Source organism: Dipodomys merriami, unplaced genomic scaffold (assembly GCF_024711535.1).
Source record: "Dipodomys merriami isolate MVZ:Mamm:240054 unplaced genomic scaffold, mDipMer1.0.p SCAF_15, whole genome shotgun sequence".
Taxonomy (NCBI): domain Eukaryota; kingdom Metazoa; phylum Chordata; class Mammalia; order Rodentia; family Heteromyidae; genus Dipodomys; species Dipodomys merriami.
In genome coordinates this window covers 29,523,514-29,549,789 of record NW_027202826.1, presented here as the reverse complement: position 1 = coordinate 29,549,789, position 26,276 = coordinate 29,523,514, and the positions used below count along the sequence as shown (strand labels likewise).

At 41.2% G+C, this 26,276-nt stretch overlaps 2 protein-coding genes across 2 annotated transcripts in view; one reads left to right on the top strand and one right to left on the bottom strand.

The window, feature by feature from the left end:
- Sec24d (SEC24 homolog D, COPII coat complex component) overlaps window positions 1-4,659 on the top strand; it is an 87,292-nt gene extending 82,633 nt beyond the window's left edge. The window contains exon 23 of the mRNA XM_070022504.1: window positions 3,847-4,659. Coding sequence (XP_069878605.1) covers window positions 3,847-3,987 — 141 coding nt within the window. The 3' untranslated portion in view covers window positions 3,988-4,659. The remainder of the gene's footprint in view (window positions 1-3,846) is intronic.
- Window positions 4,660-6,653: 1,994 nt separating this feature from the next.
- Window positions 6,654-26,075, bottom strand: Mettl14 (methyltransferase 14, N6-adenosine-methyltransferase non-catalytic subunit). The gene is made up of 11 exons (XM_070022505.1): window positions 25,869-26,075; window positions 22,938-23,026; window positions 20,750-20,837; window positions 18,872-18,952; window positions 18,461-18,548; window positions 16,821-16,911; window positions 14,929-15,070; window positions 12,947-13,039; window positions 10,729-10,845; window positions 9,185-9,395; window positions 6,654-7,421 (listed from the first exon to the last, which is right to left on the bottom strand). The coding sequence occupies exons 1-11, from the start codon at window positions 25,932-25,934 to the stop codon at window positions 7,117-7,119; spliced, it is 1,371 nt and encodes a 456-aa protein (XP_069878606.1). The 5' UTR covers window positions 25,935-26,075; the 3' UTR covers window positions 6,654-7,116.
- Between the last annotated feature and the right edge of the window lie 201 nt (window positions 26,076-26,276).

The following is a 26,276-nucleotide window of genomic DNA, read 5'->3' as shown; positions in this document are numbered from 1 at the left end:
CACTTCTGGCTTTTTGCTGGTTAACTGGAGATTAGAGTCATGGGGATTTTTCTGCCCAGGCTGGCTTTGTTCCACAATTCTCAAATCGCAGCCTCCTGAGTAGCTAGGATTACAGGCATGAGCCATCAGCACCCGCCAAATGTTCTGCATGTTTATGGTATAACACGCTAACTTCTGATTAGGAGTTAACACCAAGGGTTATCTTGAAGCATCAATGAAAAAATCATGAAGATCTGTTGCATGGTATAGCAGCAATTGATGTCATTGACAATCTTGGAAATAACTTTTCCTTTGGTCCTAAAAGTACTGAAAAGCCTAGGGACAGGGCCTAGAACTGGAGTTCAAGCCCCAGTTCTGGTACAAAATAGAGACAAAGAGAAGATTGAAGAGAAAAGCTGAAAAGTTAAAATTGAGCCAGGCATAGAACCCATAGTTCCAGCTCCTCAGGAGACCGAGGCAAGAGGAACTGCTTTTGTCCACGAGTTCAGGGCCAGCCTAGCAACATTACTGAGACTGTTTTAGGGGTTTTTTTCTTAAAAAAAAAAAAAAAAAGAGGGGCTGGGAAGGTGGCTTAGTGGTAGAGTGCTTGCCTTGCATGCCTGAGGCACTGGGTTTGATTCCTCAGCACCACATAAGCAAAAAGAAAAAAGCTGGAAGTGGCACTGTGGCTCAAGTGGTAGAGTGCTAGCCTTGAGCTGAAGAGCTGAGGGACAGCGCCCAAGCCCAGAGTTCAGGCCCCACGACTGGACCCAAAAAAAAAAAAAAAAGAGCTGAGTGCTGGTGGCTCACGCCTATAATCCTAGCTACTCAGGAGGCTGAGATCTGAGGATCAAAGCCAGCCCTAGGAAGGAAAGTCTGTGAGACCCTTATCTCCAATAAACCACTAGAAAACTGCAAGTGGCACTGTGGCTCAAGTGGTAGAGCACTCACCTTGAGCTGAAGAGCACAGGTACAGTGCCCACCAGAGTTCAAGCCCCACAACCAACCTCCCCCCCCAAAAAAAAAGACAACAAACAAAGCAGAATCAAATATAGAAGGTACTTCCACTATTCAGGTGATAATTACTTTTTCAGACTCAATCTCTTGAGCCTCATTCTTAACTCTGTGGTGGAACAAAAGAAAATTTCGCTCATAAAATGACTGGAAACAAGTGTTACTGATACACTCTGCTCCTGCCCTGCTCACTCTTTTCTGTGCTGCAAAGGCTGTATCTCGCTTCCTCTTTGTCTTTTCTGGCTAACACTCTTCCTGCTGGCTCTTTTCCAGTTTGCAAATTGTTTGTATACCTGCTTCTGCAAATGTCTGCTTCCCTTTCCTTCCTTTCTACAAATATTTATTGCATCCTGGCATCACAGCATTTATTTACCATCAAGCTTCTTTAAAAAGTCATCTATACTTAACTATTAGTGTTTCCTTCTTCCCTTCCCTCCACTTGTCTATAAACAGTGAAACTGCTAAAGACAACAGACACTCAAGGATTTTTTTTGGAGGGGTGGGAGTGGGACCGGTCATGGGGCCTGAACTCTGGGCCTGGGCACTGTCCCTCAGCTCTTCAGCCCAAGGCTAGTGCTCTACCACTTGAGCCACAGCGCTACTTCTGGCTTCAAGGCTTTTTTTTTTAAGCAACATTTAAAACATGGAATATTACCTTGTTCCTCAAATTCTCTCTTCTATCAGTTTTTAAAACATGTGATCTCAACTCTTCTTTCTCCCTGACCTTTCTTAGCTTCTCTTTACTCACCTGCCTCCAGAGTTGGGTAAGGTTTGTGTCCATGGCGCTCTTCTTTTTTGCTCAACACAGCCTTCCTGGGACATAATAATCACTCCACCATGAAGTGACTCTGAGGAGTCCCTGAGGGAGGAGACTGGAGGTGAAGTACACTCACTCTCTTGGTAGCCGAGTGAGTGCCAGTTACTCTTCATGCAGGCATCACAAAGCCAAGACCTACAGCAATGCACATTTGCATTCAGCATTACACGTCTTTCTCCTGATATTTGCAAACTGACCACACAAAGGAAATGAAAACATACTTTTAAGAGTTAAGACTTAATAGGAGAGCTGGAAGCTGGCGGCTCATGCCTGTAATCCTAGCTACTCAGGAGGCTAAGTTCTGAGGATCACTGTTCCAAGCCAGTTCAGGTAGGAAAGTGTGTGAGACTCTTATTTCCAATTAACCAGCAAAAAGCCAGAAACAGAGCTGTGATTCAAGTGGTAGAACACTAGCCTTGAGTGTAAAAGCTAAGGGACAGGACCAAAGCTCTGAGTTCAAGCTCCAGTACTGACACGTGCGCACCACGCGTACACACACACATAAAGGATTGAATAGGAGAAACTGGAATCTAGAATAGTAGGATCAGAAAAAAAAAAGTCAAATCCTATCCCATAAGACTGAGCTGAGGTAGGAGCAGTTCTATATACTATCTTCATTAGGCCAGGCACAATTTAAAAGGTTATCAGTCTATAAACCAAGGGCAAGATATAACAAAAAAAAATATTAACTTGTATAACTGGATTATTCTTCATAATAAAAAGCATCTGATGCAAAAGTGGGGAGGACTGGACCCTGCACACCTGAATCAACCTGAATTGCACACCTGTCTGTAGTGGCAGCTGGTGCAGCCCCTGGAGTGGCCTGGAGGAAGAGGCGCCTTCTCCCCATTGGGATCCAGAACACACAGTATTGAGATCTATTCTACATGTTCTTTTCCAAATTAAGTCCTAGGAAGACAGTAGGTACCTTACCTTTACAATCAATCCATCTCAGTTTGAGTGAGCCACATTTCTAGGACTCAGCAGCCTGCAAGGCTCTGGCTACAGTAAGCTCAGAATAGTCCCAGGGCACAAGAGGAAGTGATCTCTGCAGTCCCCTCAAGTCTACTCACTTTCCAAAACGTCTGCATCCTGATCTTCTCATTAGTGTACTACACAGATGGCTACCTGCTTCCATTCCTTTCAGTTTTTTCATACAAAAGCTCAAACTCATGGTAATAGTCATTTGTTCCTACCTTCTCATTGCCTTCTAAAACCTGTACTAACCAGGTGCTGGTGGCTCATGCCTGTAATCCTAGTTACTCAGGAGGCTGAGATCTGAAGATCACAGAATGAAGCCAGCATAGGCAGAAAAGTATGTGAGACTCTTCTCCAATTAACCATCAGAAAAGCCAAAAGTGGAGCTGTGGCTCAAGAGGTAGATTATGCTAGCCTTGAAAACGTGCAAGCTCAGAGACAGTTTAAGCCCTAGCATGTGCATGTACACACAGACACACAAAATCCTCGAATAATTTACGTGACAGTTTTCTCTCTCTCATGCATGAAACATTTTATTCCAGTATGGAATGCTCTAACCTGAAGGCCTAGGAAAACTCACATGACAGTACAGTGACTACCAGTGTAAAGCCTTCCCCATAGCACTCTACTTAGGGGAATTTTGTGCATGTGCACTTGTGCCAGTTCTCAGGCTTGAATTCAGGGCCTCACACTCCCTTAGCTCAAGGCTAGTACTCTACTACTTAAGCCACATCTCCCCATCTAGCTCTTTGGTGGTTAACTGGAAATAGTCTCATACTTTCTTGCCCAAGCTAGCTTTGAACCATGATCCTCAATCTCAGCCTCCTGAATTGCTATACACGCATGAGCCATCATTAGGAGCCCAGTGGAAATTTTCCTTTTTTCCACTAAAAATTCATTGTCTGTGGGTAGGTGTCGGTGCCTCCCTCTGCTCTGGTATCAGGCACTGTGCAGGGCCTCATCCATAGCGAGTATCTATAGTACTTGGAAAAATGGAAGCAACCTAAAAACCGAGCCACGTGAGAAAACGTTTATAACCAGCAGCTGTTGTTTTCCAGCTGACAATAGTGAAGCAGCGAGAACAGTCAGAGATGGTCTTCCGACAGTTCCTCGTAGAAGACAAAGGACTTTATGGAGGGTCATCATACATGGACTTCCTTTGTTGTGTTCACAAGGAGATCTGCCAGCTGCTCAATTAACTGAAACTTCTCTTTCAGCAATGTTGCAATTTAAGGAGATCTCTCCTTCTTGGTGCCTAATTTTGCAGATGATATAGGCTAGTTTTGATTTCTTGCTCAATTTCAGAATAGCTTTCCAAGATGGCATTGAGGACTTTAGCTTTGGTGCTCAGGTATAAAGCCAATGAAGGGGCAGTTGTACCATAAAGGGAACAAGTCTATTTCTGATTGCACAACTTTTAATCTGAAAACTGATGCAGTGTCCATTTCATGAAAAGCATAGTTTACAGAAACATAAACATTCCCAATTTTCTTTGTGCTAGACATATAAATTATTTTTCAAAGTGTATAGATCTGGAGTAAAAAGTCTGGTTCCTCTCATATTTACAGTGAGGGAAAAATAATTTTTACATTATGCCTAATTTTTTTAAGTCGAACTCCATTGAACTAATTTTTCAAAGTAAAGTACAGTAGACTTTTAATAACCTTATAATCTTCTACCTGGTAGAACAATTTGTGTTCTACTCTATTTTCCATAATTATATTTGTCTATGTTGAAAGTATTTTCCAAGTGTTTTGTCTATAAAACTGTCTATCAATATTCTTAATAGTTCTTTGTACAATTTTCATGGTTTCTACCTGTATATAATGGATCTTAACCAGTACCAATAAATCACTTCATATACTCTTAAATCAGTGTGTAGAATTACTTTTTAGGAATTTTGAGATTTTTTTACAAAATGGCAATACAGTATCTTGGGGGGAAAACTGGATGGGTCACTTAGAGCAAATCAGGATGAAAAAATAATCTTTTGTTTCCAGGTTCAGACGTGTTAGGTAACAAATTTAGGAGCTAGTAAAGGCCATGTACTTAATACATTTTAAAAGTTCTCAAATGTATCTTTATGGGCAAAGAAATAGAAACTGGCCAGATAGTATTAATGAATATATATATATTTAATATATATATATATATATAATACATACACACACACACGATTTCAGCTGTGTGATACCCAACTATCTGCTTTGCTCAACTTTTATCAAAGTATGAATAAATAATTGCTACAATAGACCATGAAGTACATGTCCCAAGAGTATTTTGTGACCACTTCTACCTTCCGTTGTAGGAAACCTAATCGCATTATCATCTTCATGTACACGTGAAGAAATGGGCTTTGGGATGCTTAATAAGGATTGCTAAGTTGGCAGATATCGTGAAGTTGATTTGAATATTATTAAACACAGTGACAGGATTTTCATTCCTCTAATATTAATTGGCATGATGCACACATGGGAGATACTTCTGTAAAACAACAGGTATTAAAATAGAAACTTGAAGTGTGTGAACCTGAAGTGTGGGAAAAGCAAAGTTCTGTGAAAGCACTTTATCTCAATGTAGAGGAAAGACCACCATGTGATGGAAGCACCCGCCACTCAAAAGCGACCACTTGCTAGCCAGCTTATAACTACTCATGCTGAAATCATTGCTTCTGCAAACATTCTAACCCACTGAGCACATAATGACTGCAGGAAAGATTTTAGTCAAAATGCCATCCATACTAGACAGTACCGACTAGCTGGGCAAGTTAAATACACCCAGCTTTTAAGGCCTCAGTGAGTGACATGGGCTCACCTTAGGTGCACTGTGAGAACAGAACAGCCATGAAAATGCAGAGACCTGCAGAAGAGGTGTGATCTTAGGTTGGTCCTTTTACATTTTCTAATAGTAATTCCACTTATAGAAAACAAACAACTTTCAAAGGTTTGAAGTTTCATTACAAAATTTATAACAAAAAAGTAGTAATCAAGAATAAGGTACTATCTCATTCAGGAAATTCATTTAAACATGAGTGAAGGTACAGAAAAACAGCATGAAGTCTTACACAACTAATTGATATGCATGGCCAGGTCCTCGAAAACACACATTACAACCCCACTTGCAAGCTATATTCTAAACCTGAGCGTTTCCTGGAATTGTGTGTGTGTGTGTGTGTGTGTGTGTGTGTGCGTGTATGTGCGTGTGTGCGTGCGTGTGTGTGTGTGTGCGCGCGCGTGCTCACCAGGCCTGTGGCTTGAACTCAGAGCCTGGTCACTGTTCCTGAGTTTCTTTGTCCAAGGCTAGTGCTCTACCACTTGAGCTACAGCTCTATTTTTTTTTTTTTTTTTGGTAATTAATTGCAGGTAAGAGTCTCATAGACTTTCCTGCTGCTGAATTTGAAACTTGATCCTCAGATCTCAGCCTCCTGAGTAGCTAGGATTACAGGCATAAACCAGAGATGCCAAGGTACATGAATTTTTTAGTAACATGTTAAAAGATTTATATCATGACCTCATTACCCAATATTCCCCAAAATGTTTAAACCAAACACCTGATATTCAGATACCTCTTGCTGCATCTTACTTTTGAGAAGATGAGAGGAGGGGCCTGCTCTCCTCCAACTTCAAGTCCACAGCAGTCTCACTATGACATCTGTCCCCTTGCCTGCAAAGGATGGGTAGGACATCTGCAGCTACACCCGTGAGCTTTCATTCCAAAGTCTGCCTACAAAATCGTACTTCTCCCTTCACTGCTAGTGGGAGCTCCGCCTCACATTCACAGCTGGAAGGGGATTTCGTCCTGTCAGTGTCTTTGGTTCTCAAATCACATTTGTACTTACTAAAATTTTCATGAAAGGGAGAAAAAAGAAGTGTGCTTCTTTTTATTGTTTCAATAAAGACAGTTTAAAACCCGACAAAAGCTTCCCGTTGGGCCCAACTCCATTCAGCAGAGGCTTCCAGTTTCCATGTGTGAGGATAGCACACGTTATGACTCCTGCCTGTGTGAGTTTGCACGACACCTCAGAAAGATCTTTGGCACTTTTCACTCTTTCTAAAAAGTAAACACCTTCACTGAGATCAAGATAACTTCAGTCTCTGAAGCTACTTGTGTTGCTGCATCTCATTCAGTTACACACCCAAGGTAGACTCAGCCTAAGGACCATCCAGTTCTGTCGTACAGAATTGGACCGTGTGTGTGTCAACTGCAAGGGAGCTTGCTGAAATATTCCTGGCTGCACAGAAAAGCTAAAGCAAGTTGGAACTGAGAGTGAAAGTAAGCACCTCATGAGGAAGTTGAGAGGAGCATTACTAGAGACCAGTCTTTACAATTTACCGAGGGGGGAAGCCACCTCTGTGTGCTCCTCCTCGGCCACCCCTAAAACCTCCTCTTTCTCCTCGGAAGTTGGACCGATTTCTTTCTCGACCCCGGCCAGCAGAAGTCCCTCCTCTCCCTCCGCCTCTGGGAGCACCACCACCCCGATCAGACTTCGATTTGGGAGGAGGGGACTTTGGTCGCAGTCTCTCTATTTCCTCTGTACACCCAGTCAAGTAGGAATTAGGGGCACTGAAATAGGATGCATATGTTTCCGCATTGTAGTTGCTATTTGTAAGTGTTGGTCCAACGGTAAGCCAGCCTGAAAAAAATAAAACAAACATTCTTTTTATTTGCCTCTTTTATCCTTTTCGGGAGTAATATGAATCCCTAATCCATTCTCTTTTTTTGTGTGTCAGACTTTGAACTCGGGGTGTGGGCACTATAGTTCTTCTCAAGGTTAGTGCTCTGCCACTGGAGCCACAGCTCCACTTCTGGCTTTCTGGTGCTTAATTGGAGGTAAGAGTCTCACTGACTTTCCTATTCAGACTGGCTTTACATCATGATCCTTAGATCTCAGCCATCTGAGTAGCTAGAAAACAGGCATGAGCCACAAGTACCCAGCCCCAATTCATTCTTAATGATATCTCCATGATCCATCCCATAGTGAAACGTCTTACTGAATGTATGGCACTTAATCACAGTCATATGTTAAGAGTTCATATGTACATATCTTGTTTACATTCTAGCTTATGACTTTCACAACATATCAACTTCCTGCCCATCCGTGTTCTACATTCTCTAAATATGCTACTTAGAAAAACATTTATAAAACAGACCAAGTTTAGGCTCCTGAAAATTTACTAAGTTGTACATACACTTCCTATTTAACAAAAATGGTGCCACTTTTCTGACTAACATTTTGGAACCAATTTTTGCTTTAACACAAAACATCTCAGTCTACAGGTCCTATGTTGCTCCAGCTCAATCCCATCTTCCCATGGGCAAATGAGTGGATCAGACACTTCTCAAGAGGATTCGAGTGACTAACATAGGAAAAAGTGTTCAACACCACTAATCACCAGAGAAGTGCAAATGAAAACCAATGAGGTATCACTTCCCCCCATTTACAACTGACGACAATGGCTATTATCCATGCTGATGGAATTGTGAGTTAGGATACCTATTACGGAAAGCAGTCTGGAGCTTCCACAAACATCCTGACCTAGAACTCCATATGATCCAGCAACCCCACCACATAGCCAAAGCAGTCAAAATTAATGTGCTGAAGAGACACCTGCCCTTGCATGTTTCACAGTACTCTTCACAGCAGCCAACATAACATGGGATCAGCTTGGATATCCGCTGACAGATGAGTGAATGAAGACAATGTAGCATACATACAGATTCTGTTAAGTGCAGATGGAGCTAGAGACACCAAGTTAGTAAGTAAATGAGTTGGGCACAGAAAGACAAACTGCATATTCTCACTTACAGATGGAAACTAAATGTTCCTCATAAAGGTGAAGAGAATAAAACAGAATAGCAGCTACAAGAGGCCTGGGAGTGAGGTGGGAGAGGAGGGGCAGAGAAGATAGAAACGGCTTCAGGGGTGCAGTTGGTCTGGGGAGAACAACTTCTAGTGTCCTGTAGCACAGTGAATAACCTTGGTTGGCAGCAACTCATTATATATTCCAAAACAGAGACCATTTTAAATACTCCCAATATTTTAAACAGTGTCTTTAGATATACCAATTACTCCAATGTGATCATCATGCAATGTACACACAAATAGCATCAAGTACAGACACTGAAGATTTGAGCGTCCATGAAGGTTCACCCAAGACAACAGATGTGCCAATATGGAGAGGAATTCTGACACAGGAGGAGGTGCTGAGAGTGCTGGGTCCAGGAGGATCTAGGAAATCTCTGAATCTGCCTCTTAACTGTGAGCCTACAACTATAATCAAATATGTACTAATTTCATTTTACACAGCACTATATCCTATTAACACCTGTATCACAGAGAATCATAAATGTATCCTTTTTATTGAAGAAGAAAAAACAAAACAACTGAGGTCCTACCTGGCCGAATTGTACTATCTCTCCCAAACAGATGAAGACGTCTTCTGCCAAGACAGAAGTGCTCAATTATATGAAAAATCTCTACAGGCTTCTCTATATTGCCAATTTCGGGTTCTTCTGTAATAATTAAGTCGATGTCGACATTAGCATGGATGAAGTCCCCATCTGTGCTTCTCTTCACAGTTCCTTTGATCCCCATAAGGCAGTGCTCCTACAGCACAAGAGGATCCATTCATCAATGGTCACATCTGATAGCATTTTACTTTACTGACATCATCAACTCTAAAACAATCTTGGTTTCTCTCACTCTTTGGGATACCGTTTTATAGTCAACACATGGTAGTAAGACATAGGCGTTAGGTGTGGGCAGACTGCCAGGTAAGTGAGGAAACAAACTGTTCTATATTCTTACAATACTCACTGCTTCCAGAACAGCAGCAAGTCTCTGCTTTTCTGCCAACACCTTCATTCTGTTCAATGTCAGTTCAATTCTAATACTACCTATAATTATGAGCACAAAGCTACAGGTAAAAGGCTCATTCTCATAGGGCTGACATCCTACCAATGACAAGTCCAGACTGTCACCAATGCTTCTGATTGGCCAACTAGAAATCAAATGTTCTAATAATTCTCTGTTGGGTTAAATCACTCACCACAGTGGTTCATGGAATTCAGGAAAGTGGTTTACCATCACATGCTTATTATAAAAGGCTATGAGTCAGAAACAGGCAGATAGAAAAAAATGCGTATGATAAAGTGTGAAGCAAGGAACTGAGCTTCCAGGCTCTTTGGAGATAGGCCACATTCACAGCAGCCACCCTCCAAGCTTGTCTTTAAATTCAAGGACTTAAGAAAGTTCCACTATTGGCTCCCCAAAACTCATGAATAAAAGCTGCTACAGGCTGATACTAGTAGTCCACTGAAGCAGAATTTCTCAGGATGTTTTGGGTAGGAAAAAAAAAGGGACGAAGAGGAGAAACACTTCCAAGTGGGAAAGAAAAAAATAATTTCTAGTGCTGAGTATGTTGCCATTTCTTATTTCTAAGCCCAGAGAAAAGAAAAATAATTCTGAGAGTCAAGAATTTCAAATGCCCATATACCTAACTTTGAAATTTAGAGCTTAGAACATATAAGAATATTTTCCTGAGGCTGGGAATGTGGCTTGGTGGTAGAATGCTTGCCTAGCATGCATGAAGCCCTGGGTTCAACTGCTCAGTACCACATAAACAATAAGCCAGGGAGAGCACTGTGGCTCAAGTGGTAGAGCACTAGCCTTGAACAGAAGAAGCTCAAGAACAGTGCCCAGGCCCAGGCCTGGCAAAAAAAAAAAAAAAGAATATTTTCCCCCCTCTAGCATGGTGGAGGTCAATCTAAGACAGTGAATAAAATGCCTTAAAATTAACTTGGATATATTTGTGTAATGCTCAATGTTATTTTTATAAGTATAAGAAAATAATCTTGCCACTGAAATTAGTTATATAGCATATAGTGATTTGAAAAGTCTGAGAATAAAAATAACACAAACAAAACAGTAATGACAATACCTTCGTTCTTTGGAAAACAGCCTTTGGATCTAGAGTCTTAGTCTTTCCAGGATTATTTTTGTTGGTTTTAATCCAACAAATATCTTCACATCTTCTGTAACCCCACTTACGTAAACACTAGAAATAAAGAAATGGAAGCCATAATACAGAATGCATGTATCATCTGTATATATGATATTCATATCGTATATAAAGTATAAAAGCATTGAAAAGATTACATCATATTCCAACCAATTCCTTACTACTGAGTGGGCATTCCCAATCAGCAAATTTGCAATCACAAATGCTCTCAAAATAACTTTTTGATTGTTGATAAGGCATTCAGAGGGTTCTAGATTTAGGAGTTACACTCCAAAATCTGAAGCACTTTTGTCAGAAACATTTGGATAGGACCACTGACCTGAACCATCTTCCATTGCCATCAACAGACAATGAGCTGTCAGTTGTAAGGAAACTGAGGATCCTGTATAATCACAAAATTATCCAGAAGATCATCTGAATCCTACCACCTACATTCTGCCCTCTGACAAAGGCAAACACAGCTGAACTTTTCTAAGTGACAATTCTCTTCAAATAAGCCCTATAAAACTTCATTTCTATATTGACTACTTTCAATTGCAAAAAGTTCAGACAATTGGGTAAAATTGTACTTTTGATCTTTATATAATCATCAAAACAGAGATATGAACTTTAGTATCCAAAATCTGCTAAATAAGAATATATGAAAAGTGCTATTTTAGTTAAAGCGTTGTTCAGAGTGGCATGTGCAGGGCCTACCACATGCAGGTGCTAGCTAGCTGCTGAGAATAAAAGCATGAGTAAGAGACAGTCCTGACCCCTGGCCCACTAAAGGGCAAAATAAGGGAGAATGAGCAAATGGTGAGGGACAATACTGTTGATATGATGATCAAGTACACACAAACATAAAACACATTTCATAAATGTCCATTACTGCACATAGTGAACACCTCAAAGTGAAATTTAAGATGTTTACTTATATAACTATCAAAGACCAAGATCAGTACAATAGTCCCCCTTGAAGCTAATAAATAATGGAATTAATGCTATTACCCAGTGATCTCTAACTCACTATTTACATATATAAAGAATACAAAGTACTGAAGAATGAGTAGAAATTTACCTCAGTATAATCCTACTTACTATCTCATATAATCTTACTTAAATTCTTCATCTGTCAAGTGGACAAATAAACAGGATTAAACAAGATCACTTCCTGGACATTAAGTAATACAGCCTAACACAGGAAGTGTCACTCAGTAAAACGGATGAAACAGAGCCTCATGATAGATAGCCAATGTCACCATTATTTCTGGTTAAAGGCACTTATGTTCATTTATTTTCTTTTGGCAAACTACTCCAAATAATTTTTCAAGAAAAGAAGAAAAGTTCTGAGATGGAAACGAGTCTAAGACAATAAATTGAGGGATAAATTTACATGTTTTCTCAGGGTAATGATTTTATCTAGAGAACACATCCACAGACAATTTTGTTCTACTGGATATAGAACATTCATGTATTCTCCATTCACGTATTCTCTCCATTCACGTATTCTCTCCATTCACGTATTCTCTCCATTCATGTATTCAAGTTACACAGTGCAGAGGCTGTGTTACTTTCCCAGGGTGTCTCCCATTTGGAACTCAGGAGTCAATGCTATTCAGAATATCCATTTTTGCTACTCATAAAGAACAATAAACAACAGTTCACTTTTTTGCTGTAATCTGGAGCTTCAGCCTCTAACCTGTTCTCATTAAATTGTATTCTGAAGGATTGACATTTATCCTTAGTGCTATTTAACTGACTTAGCGAGTAGACATCCCCTTGAATATTTTACAACCCTTCAAAAAACAAATGACAAAATATGAATGTTCACATCCTTGATGCAACGTTCTGTTATATTCTTCCTTCTGAAGTTAGGAACCCACATTAAAAGAATCTGATTTTGTTGTGCACCAGAAGCTCATGTCTGTAATCCTCACTACTCAGGAGGCTGAAATCTGAGGAATGCAATTCAAAGCCAGCCTGGGCAGGAAAGTCCAGGAGACTATGATCTTAAATTAACCACCAAAAAAACTGGAAGTGGAGATATGGCTCAAGTAGTAATGCTCAGGGACAGAGTGTAGCCCCTGAGTTGAAGCCCCAGAACCAGCACCAAAAATAATAATAATAATAATAATAATAAAGAATCTGATCTTACCACTCTTCCAAGGTCCAATCCTTCCCCAGAACCACACCAGAGAAATATAAATGATCGCGGTGCTGCAATCTCATCTATCTCTAATTTCATAATCTGTAAGAAAATAAAACAAGTATAAAAATAGTTTGCTATTTACCTACATCCAGTAGAACAAAATTTTCTGTAGATGTGTTCTTTAGATAAAATCATTTCCCTGAGAAAACACGTAAATTTATCCCTTGAATTTACTCATTATAAGCCAGATGCTGGTGGCTCACACTGTAATCCTACTCAGGAGGCTGAGACCTAATGATCAAGGTTTGAAGCCAGCCTGGGCAGGAATGTCTGTGAGACTTATCTCCATTTAATCATCAAACTGTGGCTCAAGTGGGAGAGTACTGGTCTTGAGCAAAAAAGATCAGAGAAAGCACCCAGGTCCTATACACACACAAAAATAGAAAAAAGTGCTGTTTTGTTATTTTATAGACAAACAACATACACGTGTGCAAACATACACATGTATACATATATGAAAAGAACTTACATGAAAATCAACTCACAGAATGATGGGGGCTTCTAAGGGAATTGGGAGCTATTCAACAGCAACACTATTATACACAGAAAAAGATACTCAACTAAAAAGAGGTTTAGGTGAGTTCAAAGTTACTGGCAAAATTAAAATGAAATTTAAGCTGGGTATGGGTGGCATGTGCCTGTAGTCACAGAGAATTTGGGGGTCTGAGCCAAGTTTGGGATCACTTGAACCCAGTATCTGCAGAAAGTCAGTGCAAGAGCCTTCCTACAGTTGCTTTACCACTGGTCCAGCCTCTAACTCAAAACAATTTAATGTCTTCATAACTAAAGTTCAAGCTCCTGAGAAATCATCTCAATGTAATCCAAATCTATTCCCCAACAAAATCCACCACAAAGAAGATACTGTCTTCTACCTCCATTCCTTCTGTTCTTGCTCTTCGCTTCAGCTAAGAATCCTGTGCCCCATCTTTCATCACTGGGCCAGTTCAAACTGAATTCATGTGTCACTTTCTCCATGCTCACAAGCCCTATCTTCCTATGCATGGTCAGTGTTCTCATTATCATCCTATGCTATTCTCCACTACAGAGCCAACAGAATTATAGTGTAATTGTTGTTCAAGGTCCCTGCTCACCTGTATTCCCTCAGTATGAAGTCTTGAATCTGTAGGAAGTTGTATAGTAATGAGTAGTGCTCAATAAATATTTGTTACTTTTGTTATTGGTTGTGAATACAGATACTTTATGTAACTGAATTGAAGACATCAGTTCAATTAACTTTATCATGACTATATCATACTGAAATTATGTACTTACATATGACCTATACTGTAAAAGACTGTAAGTTCTATATAAGAACAGAAATGTATACACACATATACATATTCTGATGCTTACTAAAACTGAACAACTGCTCAATGAATTACAAATCATTTCATTTGCTTTTAGACTTTCCCAACCATATACTCAAGGACTCTAGAACTAGGACTATGATTCTTTTATAGTTCACTTACTAGCTGCTCAGTTTTTACTCAAAAAGAAAAACAAATTAAAGATAATATATTACATGTCAATGTTCCTTGGCTCTTCAGTTACAAAATGTTCTATAAATTTATATTTGTTATCAATACAAAACTAGGGATGGTAGTTTTAAGCTTACTTTCTGATCAAGTAAACATATAATCATTTGAAAAATTGATAAAGTAGTCAGGCACCGGTGGCTCATGCCTGTAATCCTAGCTACTCAGGAGGCTGAGATCTGAGGATCATGGTTCAAAGTCAGCCCAGGCTGAAGTGTCCATGAGACTCTTATCTCCAATAAACCACTCAAAAACCGGAAGTGGCGCTGTGGCTCAAGTGGTAGAGCGCTCGCCTTAAGCTAAAGAGCACAGGGACAGCATCCAAGCCCAGAGTTCAAGCCCCACGACCAACAAAAAAAAAAAAAAAGAAAAATTGATAAAGTATCACCATACATCATCCCAAGTCCAGCACTTTTCATTAGCTGTGATGCCAGTCTCTCTGTAATATTCTTCTAAAGGAGGTTCCAGAAGTATCACATCAAATTTGGGTGTTAATTCTCGAATATCAAAGGCTTCTATGTCTGCTTGTAAATACCTATTTTAAAAAAAAAATGAGTAAAATTTTGAAATAACTTGCAGATAATCAAAGTAATGTCTTAACTATTATTAAACATTATTCTTAAATATTATTTTCAAAGTAAAATGTTTTTTTGGGGAGAGTCTTCTTTCTTCATCACTGACATAAATCCATCAACCAAAATATCTGTCCTAGGACATGGACAGGACAGGACAGGACAAAGTAAATACCATATTATTTCCCATCAACAGCCATTTATATACTGCACTTACTTTAACACTGAAGTCTACACACAGATGTGAATCTATAACCCCTTTGCATTGCCACTGGAATTTTCTAAGGAATACTGTATTGCTTTTTTCTCAATTATTTAATTAGGTTAGAAAAACTGTTTCTCAAGGCTGGGTAGGTGGCTCAGTGGTAGAGCGCTTGCTTTGCATGCATGAAGCCCTGGGTTCGATTCCTCAGCACCACATAAGTAAAAAGAAAAAAGCCGGAAGTGGTGCAGTGGCTCAAGTGGTAGAGTGCTAGCCTTGAGCTGAAGAGCTGAGGGACAGCGCCCAGGCCCAGAGTTCAGGCCCCATGACCGGACCCCCCCCCCCCAAAAAAAAAAAAAAAAAAAAGAAAAGAAGAAAAACTATTTCTCACTAAATTCCAAATTCCTCCTCCTAAGAAAATGTCTAAATATGGACATAATTTTCTTTTATTCATTTGTTAACTAGTAAAAATGTACATATTAGTAGTCTTTCCACATGATAGAATGTTAATTATTACTAGCTTTAAGGTATTTCACATAGTTTGGAAGTATTTCACATTTAAGGAACATTTTTTTTTTTTTTGGTCCCGTCGTGGGGCCTGAACTCTGGGCCTGGGTGCTGTCCCTCAGCTCTTCAGCTCAAGGCTAGCGCTCTACCACTTGAGCCACAGTGCCACTTCTGGCTTTTTTTCTTTTTGCTTATGTGGTGCTGAGGAATCGAACCTAGGGCCTCAGGCCTGCAAGGCAAGCGATCTACCACTGAGTCACCTTCCCAGCCCCTTAAGGAACATTTTTAAATAGATAAATACTAGCATATACCTAGGCTTCCCACATTGTGAGACTTATTTCTGGTTATTCTAATGACTAACAAGTTAGCTCTCATTAAATTCTTAAAAGTATAGGATATCCAACTATAGCCTAAATATAAAACTCCTTATATACATTTCTGAGAAAAACTTTATTCTGGTAAGCAAAGGTTAAAATGAATTATTGTATTCCAAATGTTAAAAAGAGTACTTCAGTATGGCAAGTTATAATTTGTTTTTCATCTAAGTGTCCTAAACTTTATTCAACAAATTACTTTGTGAAGGGGGGGAAAAAGTCAATTAAAGGCATTTTATGCAAATTAGCAATATAATAAGCTGACTGAGGATGTAACTCAGTGGTAGAGCACTGATCCAGCATGCTCAAAGCCCGGGGTTTAATCTCTACCACCATAATGTTCCATCCCCCAGCCCCCCCACCCCCCCACACACAGAGGAAAAGGAATGAAAAAAGAATATAATGAACCCAAATCATTTTCTAAGCCAGAAAAATACATTTAGAGGCACTTTAATTATCTAGCAAGTTAAATTAGAACCCACTGTATACTCAACATGAGAATTTCAAAGAAACAGACTTATGGAATATTTTAACATTAAGTAGAGTTTTTCTTTTAAAGCAAGGGTATAGGATAAACAGACTGCTACTTTAAGCTAGAGTTAAAAACAAAAATATAACAGAGCTACTTACATCGGAGGGGTATTAGACTTAGCTATTAACTCATCTTTTAGCCTGATGAGTTCCCTTAGTTTGGGATATTCTTCAAATCTGTCAGCTAAACCTAAGGAGAAAATATAAAGTATAAATTTTAATTCAACTGAAATATTCATTAATTCACAGCTTACAAGTTCTCCCAAGAAAGCAAAACAATATGCACACACATGTTAGTGAGGTGTGAACTCAGGACCTCACGCCTGTTAGGCAGGCACTGTACTATGAGCCACACCCCAGTCCATTTTTTAAAACAGGAGTGACTCTCATTTTTGGCCAGGATCAGCCTCAGACTGTAATCCTCCTATCTATGTCTCCCCATGAAGCTTGAATCACAAGTGTGCACTCCATGCCCAGCTTGATTATTGCGAGGGGAATGTCACTAACTTGCTCCTGGGTTGGCCTTAAGCCACCATCCTCCCAATCTCTACCTTCCCAGTAGCTAGATTATAGGGTGTACCACCACACCAGCCTCATTTTTTTTATGCTTTCCTCCCATACTGAACACAATAGTAACAATACAGATGATGTAAATGTCTTCATTTAAACACCAAAAGTTGTTGACTCAGTATAGTGGTACGTACTTATAATTTCAGCTACTCAAGAGGAAGAAATCAGGAGAGATCTTCTTTGGCAGGATGAGACCCTACCACAAACAAGTTGGGCAGAAAGGCATGCACTGTGGCCCAACTGTAAGGGACCTTCAACTGAGGGACTGTGGTCCTGGGCCAACCTCAGGAAGAAACTGGAGGCTCTTATCTGAAAAGTAAACAGGGCTGTAGGCACTGTTCAACTGATAGAGTACCTGCCAACAAGCATGGGGTGCTGAGTTCAAACCCCAGTACTGCCAAAAAATAAAAGCCACGTTTTTACTATCAAGAGTAAAAATGGAAAATGTAAAGGCTTTCCAATCAATATAGATTGCACTTCAAATAAAAACAAATTTAAAGATTCAGTGATGGTCAGATTTCAACACAGTAGAGTAAGCTCTTTATCACTCAACAAAACAGAAGGTCTAATTTGAAGAATCTAAATTCATCTTTCTTTTATGATCTGATGAGCAGATGTGTAGTGTCCTGTCTAAAACATAAGGACCGGAACTGGAGGCATGGCTATCTGTAAAGCGCCAGCAGTGGGCAAAAATATGTGCAAGAATTTAAGACCCTAATTTCAAGCCCCAGTACCAGCACCAAAAGAAGAGAAAGGTGGAAAAAGAAAAAAATAAAAAATATGCAATTATAAAATAAAATGAAAAGAAAATACAATACAATACATAAGAGAACTAACTATTAATAGATGAAAACGTTCTACCACTAGTTGTGGAATGGTTGCCAACAACCCTGTAGAATCACTAAAAGAATAATAATCACTAGTTATACCCTTTAAATGGGTTGACTATCTAGTACATAAATTATCTACAAAAGAAAGACGTCAGCAGAGCCAAAACAAAAGCAACACTGCTTGATGGAAAATAAAGATCTACTAGAAGCACTGAAAGGAAAAAGAGTAAAGTCCAAGCTGGGGGAAATAACTTCATCAATTAATCTAAAAAAATGGATAAAATTACAAGCATTTCATGAACAGCTTACAATAAGAAAACCCAAATAAATCTGACATACCTACATCCCTGATGAAATTCTGAGGTCTATGTCCAGTATCTACAAAGTGCTGGCAGTAGTCATTATGGGGATTTAAGCTCTGCGTTCCCTAAAGAAATGGTCAAAATTAAATTAGTGGCATGAACTGGAATGCAGATACACTAACTTTGTGCACCATTTTTTTACTATGAGGCCACATAAAATATAGAAGATTTTTAAACATACCAGTATTTGAAAATACAACTAAAATAATAGCACAACCTTACAGTAGATGCTGATATGAATATACCATTATCCCAACCTAAACAAAAAAGTATTTCAAAAATAACAAATAATTCTAATTTACTAGTGATTCTGAAGAAAAATTAATACAAACAATACTTTCAGGCATGAATATGAGATGTTATAAGATTTGAAAACTATTGTTTTTACCTTAAGAAAAGTACTAGAATCTTTGTAAATTTCTTCTTCATATGGCAAATTTTCCTCTTCCTGTTGCATTTCTAGTTCATCCTTTGAAAAGGAGGATTAAGGAAACATTTAGTCTATTTCTTTATATCTTAAGATTCGAGGTATTTATTTTCCTATCATTATGTTTGAAATTAGCATTAAAAAACAGTAAAGGTGGGGCTGGGAAGGTGGCTTAGTGGTAGAGCGCTTGCCTTGCATGCATGAGGCCCTGGGTTCCATTCCCCAGCACCACATAAGCAAAAAGAAAAAAAGCCGGAAGTGGCGCTGAGGCTCAAGTTATTGAGCGCTAGCCTTGAGCTGAAGAGCTGAGGGACAGTGCCCTGGCCCAGAGTTCAGGCCCCATGACTGGACCCAAAACAAAAACAAAAACAAAAACAGTAAAGGTTTTGCTCTCCTATCATTACATCTAATTAGTTGATTATTTTTACAATAAAAAAATTTTCTCATCACTATCACAATTAATTTTAGTTTGCTCAACCGTCTAGCATTATCTCATATAAATGTTAGAATTTAGTTGGGCCCTGAAGATCACCACTAACGGGCAAACTTACTTCTATTATATGATACTACTGTTCTTATAACATAAAATGTTCCAGTATTTGTAACTGTATATGTTCTACCTAATAAAATCACAAATATTGATGTTATAAACACATATAAAATTGAAATATGTAACTTAGTAATCTTGAGATTATGGTATTATGGTCAATGAACTTCCTAAAAATTCAGGAACTAAAAAGAACTACAGAACTAAGGATTCAGTTCTACAATAAATATGTATTATAACTTTAAAAAATTGAGGCATTTTTGTCCAAAATACATTTAAAATACTGTAATTACAAGTCAAGAAGTTTGCTTTTTCTTGAGCCTCTTTCTGTTGTATAGCCCATGAATTCTCAAAACATTTTAACTGTATGGCCTTATATTGGAGAACAAAAGAGCCTAAGGTAGTCTCTTCAAATTAAACCCAATTATCCAAAATTACTGGCACACTTACTAATTCATTCTTCTTAAAAAATACTATTGGAGTTTTAACTCCATTTCCTGCATGGGAAGAAAGAAATGTTTCTTTCTCTCAGCTTTAATCCTGATAAAACTTTAGAACTTTTTGCTAAAACTTTTTAAAACTTTTTTTTTATAAAACTTTTTTTTATAAAAACTTATAAAAATTTTGCTAAATGCTTTATATTCATAAGTAAGCCACACTTGCATTCATAAGTGCAAGTCACACAACTCTTAAATGAGGGGCATGATACGAAAGCTTTTTTTTTTTTGACAGTACTGGGATTTGAGCTCGGGGCCTGGTACTTGCTGGGCAGGGGGGGAGGGGGGGGAGGGGGGTAGTACGCCTGAACCGCACCTCCAGCCTTGCTTTTAACTGGCCATTTGTAGGATGGACAGCCTTGCCTCTCCTCTGCACTGTGATCCACCTCCTTCAGGACTGTCGTCACTGCTATGATCACAGCACTTCACCCAGCTACCTTCCATGAGATAGTGTGTGAACATTTGTTTTTCCTTGCCTGGTTTGGCTTAGAACCTTGCTACTCATGAACTTGCTCTCTAACGTAACTTGGAATGACAGGTGTGCACCACTGAGCCTAGCTATGGATTGAGGTTTCAAACTTTTCTCCCAGGCTGACCTGGAACTACAATCTCGTACTATTCTCAGCCTAGCAACAATTACAGATATGAGCCACTGATAACCACTTACATGCCTTAATTTAACTGATAACATATTCAACTGACAATGATTTTTGCATATATTCACATTCAGCTTTCCATCTAATTGGTTTTCTTACGTGTAAATCTATTATTATAAGGATTTTTTTCTTTACTTGCCTTATATTCTTCCACTTTGTCCTCATCTGTCTCTCCTTCATCCAAACACTTACGTTTTGCATTTGGAGCAGAGGTATCATAGGAAGCCCTGAAAATTAAAATAGAAGCATCATATACAAATATGTACTGACACACATAGACATCTACTGGTATTATTGAATAATAAACTGTAAGAACAGAACAAGGCAAATTTTTCCTAATTAAATGACATCTGTTTACAAATGATCCTAACCTGACTGATAATACTGTACTTTCTTGAGAAAGCAACTAAAGCACAAAGCTGTTACAAAGAATGTGTTATAAGCCAGGCACCAGTGGCTCATGCCTGTAATCCTAGCTACTCAGAAAACTGAGATCTGAGGATTGTGGGTTCAAAGCCAACCAGACTTTGAAAGTCTGGGAGATTCTTATCTCCAAACAATCCCCAGAAAACTGAAGTGGTGCTGTGGCTCAAAATGGTAGAGAGCTAGCCTTGAGCAAAACAGCTCAAGGACAGCACCCAGATCCTGAGTTCAAGCCCCACAACCAACCAAAGAAAATAAAAGGAATATATTGGGGGGGGGGGGAATATTCTTTTTTTTTTTTTTGTCAGTCGTGGGGCTTGAACTCTGGGCCTGGGCGCTGCTCCTCAGCTCTTCAGCTCAAGGCGAGCGCTCTACCACTTGAGCTACAGCACCACTTCCAGTTTTCTGGTGGTTTATTGGAGATAGGAGTCTCATGGTCTCCCCTGCCCAGGCTGGCTTTGAACCGCGATCCTCAGATCTCAGCCTCCTGAGTAGCTAGGATTACAGGCGTGAGCCACCAGCGCCCGGCGGGAATATTCTTTTAAGCAACACTAATTCCAAATTGAGTACTTGAAAAAAATTCTAAAATGCTTTGAGCAATCAAATAAATATCACTTTTAAGAGAAGGTATATTTCTTCTTAAATTTACAAAAAATAAATTTATAATTTAAAATACAATAATTAGTATACATCTAGGATAATTTTATCAGATGAGCAGAAAAGCTCAAAAGCTATGTACATATGACCACATAAGGTGATGCTAAGTAAAATGAATTCCAAGATATGGACACAAGAGGTCTTTCCTTGTTGTTGTTGTTGTTGTTATTTTTAATGTACTATGTGATTTTTTGTTTCCTTTGTATATTCTTCCCCTTACAGTATATCCCCTGTTGTCATTGTACTTGATTTTGGTACCCTGCATCTTGTATATACATTTGTCTAATTTGGGGAGGGGAAGAGGAATAACAAAATGCAGAAACAAGGACACAGGATGACCCACTGCAACAACAATACCCACAAGATAATATATTAGAAATGAACTTTACAACTTTGGGAGGTGGGGGAAGAGTGAGGAAGGTGGGGGAGTAAGGATAGTGGGAGAGCAGCAAGGGAAGGGGTAACAATGCTCAACAAGAAATGTACTCATTGCCTTACTCATGTAACTGTAACCCCTCTGTACAGCATCTTTACATTAAATTTTTTAAAAATACAATTTTTTTTTTCTGGATGCAAGCTAATTATTAGTGTAACATTCCTTGTTTAGGTTTTGGGGGCCTTGCAATAGTTCAGCTTTCTAGTTCAGCTGGTGCTCTACCATTTATTTGAGCCATATACCCAGCCTTGCTTGTTGCTGGTTTAATTTAGTATATTTTTAATTTTTTTTGTCAGTCCTGGGGCTTGAACTCAGCCCTTCAGTTCAAGACTGGAGCTCTACCACTTGAGCCACAGCACCACTTCCAGTTTTCTGAGTAGTTTATTGGAGATAAGAGCCTCACGCCCTTTCCTGCCTGGGCTGACTTTGAACTGCAATCCTCAGATCTCAGCCTCCTGGGTAGCTAGGATCACAGGCATGAGCCACTGGCGCCTGGCAAATTTTTAATTTTTTAATTTAGATAATCTTACCTGGCTGGCCTTGAACCTCAATTCTCTAGATCTAAGCCTCCTGAGTAGCTAGATTATAGAAATGAGCCACCAGCGCTTTGCTTTAGCTACTTTTTAAATGAAAAGTTACTATATTCAGAAAATAAATTTTATAATCCAGGAGTTGGCCCTCAAATCCCATGTTTCTAGCATCTTTCTTTTGATGCTTCACACAGCAACACATGTACCTCTATGGTTGTTTATTAAAATCAGACTCCTTCAAAATATCAGTCAGTATGTCACTAAACAATTACCTGACTTACCTGCAAGTTTCTCGTGTTTCAGCAATTTCTCTCTGTTCATCTTTGCTATTTAACACAGCACCAATACTGTCTGCACTTTCAGCTCCCAACTGAGGGGGCAAACACAAAAATTAGATGACAAAATCATGGTAATTAAGAATGATTTATTTCTCCTGGAAAAGTATTTTATGCATTTGATTATACTTGAAATTAAGACAAATTTTAATCAACTTTTGACTTTTAAAGTATATAATAAAACATGAATTGGTAGTAGTAGCAATAACCCCCAAAGAGTAGCTAATATCATGAGCACTTGGTATGTATCAGCTCATACACCGTAACAGTAAATGTTGCAAACCAAAATGTACCCAGTGTTATTTAAGTTAGGCTTTTATAGCTGATGGCAGGCACAATTCTAAACCTTACTTTTAAGTTGTTAAAAACCTTAAAAACAGCAATGTCACAAAGACAGGGATCAGCTACTCAGAAGGCTAAGATCTGAGGATTGTGGTTGGAAGCCAGTCCAAGCAGAAAAGTCAGAAGTGATGCTGTAGCTCACATAGTATAGTGCTAGCCTTGAGCACAAAGTGGCTGGGGAACAGCACTCAAGCCCTAAGTTCAAGCCCCACAACCAACAAAAACAAAAGTTTCAAAGTCTTGTACTCCAAAGGAACTTAAATAGCAAACATTATTAAATTTTGTTATTTATCTGAGGTTAAGAACAACCTCCCATTCAGTTCATTTAGGAATGTGTGCTAGTTTCTGCTGCTTGTTCAATTTACAACAATGAACAAATGATTGTTTTTCTGGATACATTTTTAGTCAAAGATTTGAATCGAAAATTAAGAAGTAAAAGACTTTGGGGTGACACCAAACATTTCTGAATAACTGAAAAAATTTAGGGAAAACTTAGAAAGAATACCTAATTTGGGAGGTCTGAATCCAAATTCTCATATTTTAAGCAGGATATCACATTTATTTATCAGATCATAATAGAGGACAGGTTTCAGATCAGCACTTACTAAAACCAAATCCAGCCCTGAAATGAACTGCAAGATGTCCCCCCTAAAGCTAGGGACATGTCCCCACCACTTCTGTTGATCTCCTCTGCAGAAAGGAAAACAGCGTTTGATTTTAAGTATGCTCTGTATGTGTTGCATGGAAACTCAACTAACAAGCAAACATCCACTTACTCATCTACAAGAAGCAGTGAAGGAGACAAGTTTAGAAAACAACCTTTGTGGAGACAGTAGACACGGGTACAACTTGCTGATGAGACATGAGTGAACCAGGGTAAAATCAAGTAACCTCTGAAACCCATTTAAGTCACTACATGAAGGTAATGCTTCCAATTTCATGGGAGTTGCGACATCTAAATAGTAAAATTCTAATACTAGATGATTCCAGATTCAAATATGTGAATATCAAATATACTGTACAGAAGAGGCGAAACCTAAAATCTTCCCTCAGGACACCTGCGAAACAGGACCACGTAGGAAAGCAAAAAAAAAAAACTTAATTCAAAATTAATCTCAAGAATCTTGTGCTGACTGAACTTATTTCAAAATCAATCTCCAGACGCTGCGCTGACTGCAGGGGAAGGACTGGCACCGAAGGCGGTGTAGATAAAAGAGAAAAGAGCAACGTGGGAGGGGATGCCAAGTCACTGGTCCTCGCGGGAACTGCGGGAATGTATTCACCTTCACCAAGGCCAGCCTCGGGCACGCCCCGCCGCTGGGGAGCGTGCCGGACACCTTGGTAGCGAACTATGAAAGGAAGGTTGGCTGCAGACCCGGCATGGCTTGGCTTTGGATCTTCCACAGAAGCCGGAACCCGTGAGAGCTGAGAACAAGGAGGGGACGGAGGAATCGGGGTCTGGGGAGGAGAGGGGGGAGGGCGGGGAGACCTCCACAGCTTCAGCAGCAGCAAAGGGAGGGCAAAGAGAATGGGGGGGTGAGGAAGGGGGAGGGGAGGACGGAGAGTGCAGGGGATGTGGGGGCATGGGGGGGGGACACGGAGGAGGGAGTGGGGGCTGTAGGGGTAGGGGGACACGGAGGAGGAAGTGGGGGGCTGTGGGGGTGAGGGCTGTGGGGGGGGCCAGCGCGGAGGTGGGGGGGGTGGGGGCCGTGGGGGGCCAGCGCGGAGGTGGGGGAGGCTGTGGGGGGGCCAGCGCGGAGGTGGGGGGGGGCTGTGGGGGTGGGGGGGACACGGAGGAGGAAGTGGGGGGCTGTGGGGGTGGGGGCCGTGGGGGGCCAGCGCGGAGGTGGGGGGGGCTGTGGGGGTGGGGGTTGTGGGGGTGGGGGCCGTGGGGGGCCAGCGCGGAGGTGGGGGGGCTGTGGGGGTGGGGGCCGTGGGGGGCCAGCGCGGAGGTGGGGGGGCTGTGGGGGTGGGGGCTGTGGGGGTGGGGGCCGTGGGGGGCCAGCGCGGAGGTGGGGGGGCTGTGGGGGTGGGGGCTGTGGGGGTGGGGGCCGTGGGGGGCCAGCGCGGAGGTGGGGGGGCTGTGGGGGTGGGGGCCGTGGGGGGCCAGCGCGGAGGTGGGGGAGGCTGTGGGGGGGCCAGCGCGGAGGTGGGGGGGGCTGTGGGGGTGGGGGTTGTGGGGGTGGGGGCCGTGGGGGGCCAGCGCGGAGGTGGGGGGGCTGTGGGGGTGGGGGCCGTGGGGGGCCAGCGCGGAGGTGGGGGGGCTGTGGGGGTGGGGGCTGTGGGGGTGGGGGCCGTGGGGGGCCAGCGCGGAGGTGGGGGGGCTGTGGGGGTGGGGGCCGTGGGGGGCCAGCGCGGAGGTGGGGGAGGCTGTGGGGGGGCCAGCGCGGAGGTGGGGGGGCTGTGGGGGTGGGGGTTGTGGGGGTGGGGGCCGTGGGGTCCAGCGCGGAGGTGGGGGGGGCTGAGGCCGGGCTGGCAGCACCGTGCGCGCGCACTCGCGACCCCGCCCCGCCCCGGCCATGCAGGGCCGCGGACCTGCTGAGCCAGGAGTTGTCGCCGTAACTTCTGTCGCTCCCGGATCTCCTGCAAGCGACTATCCATGTCCCAGCTCGTATATTTTTTCACCACCCCGAAAACTCGTTACAGGCGAATAAACGCCAAGCGCCTTCTTCCGGGCCTGCGGAGCACCGCGCTCACCGGCAACTCGGAGCAGGGTCGTTTCTCTTGGCCTCCGTGGGGAACTTCCGGCGCAGCCAGCCTTGGCGCGGAAGTCCCGCCTCCTGGCGTCACCAGACACGGCTCGATGACGTCACCCAGACAAGAACGAATGAGCGCTGCTGCTGCGGGCCGCGCGCTTTCTGCTACGGTACTGGCGGGTCGGCTTTGGCTCCCTGAGTGCTCATCCCGACGGATGCTGCTAACGAGGACGGCTAAGGGCCGAGT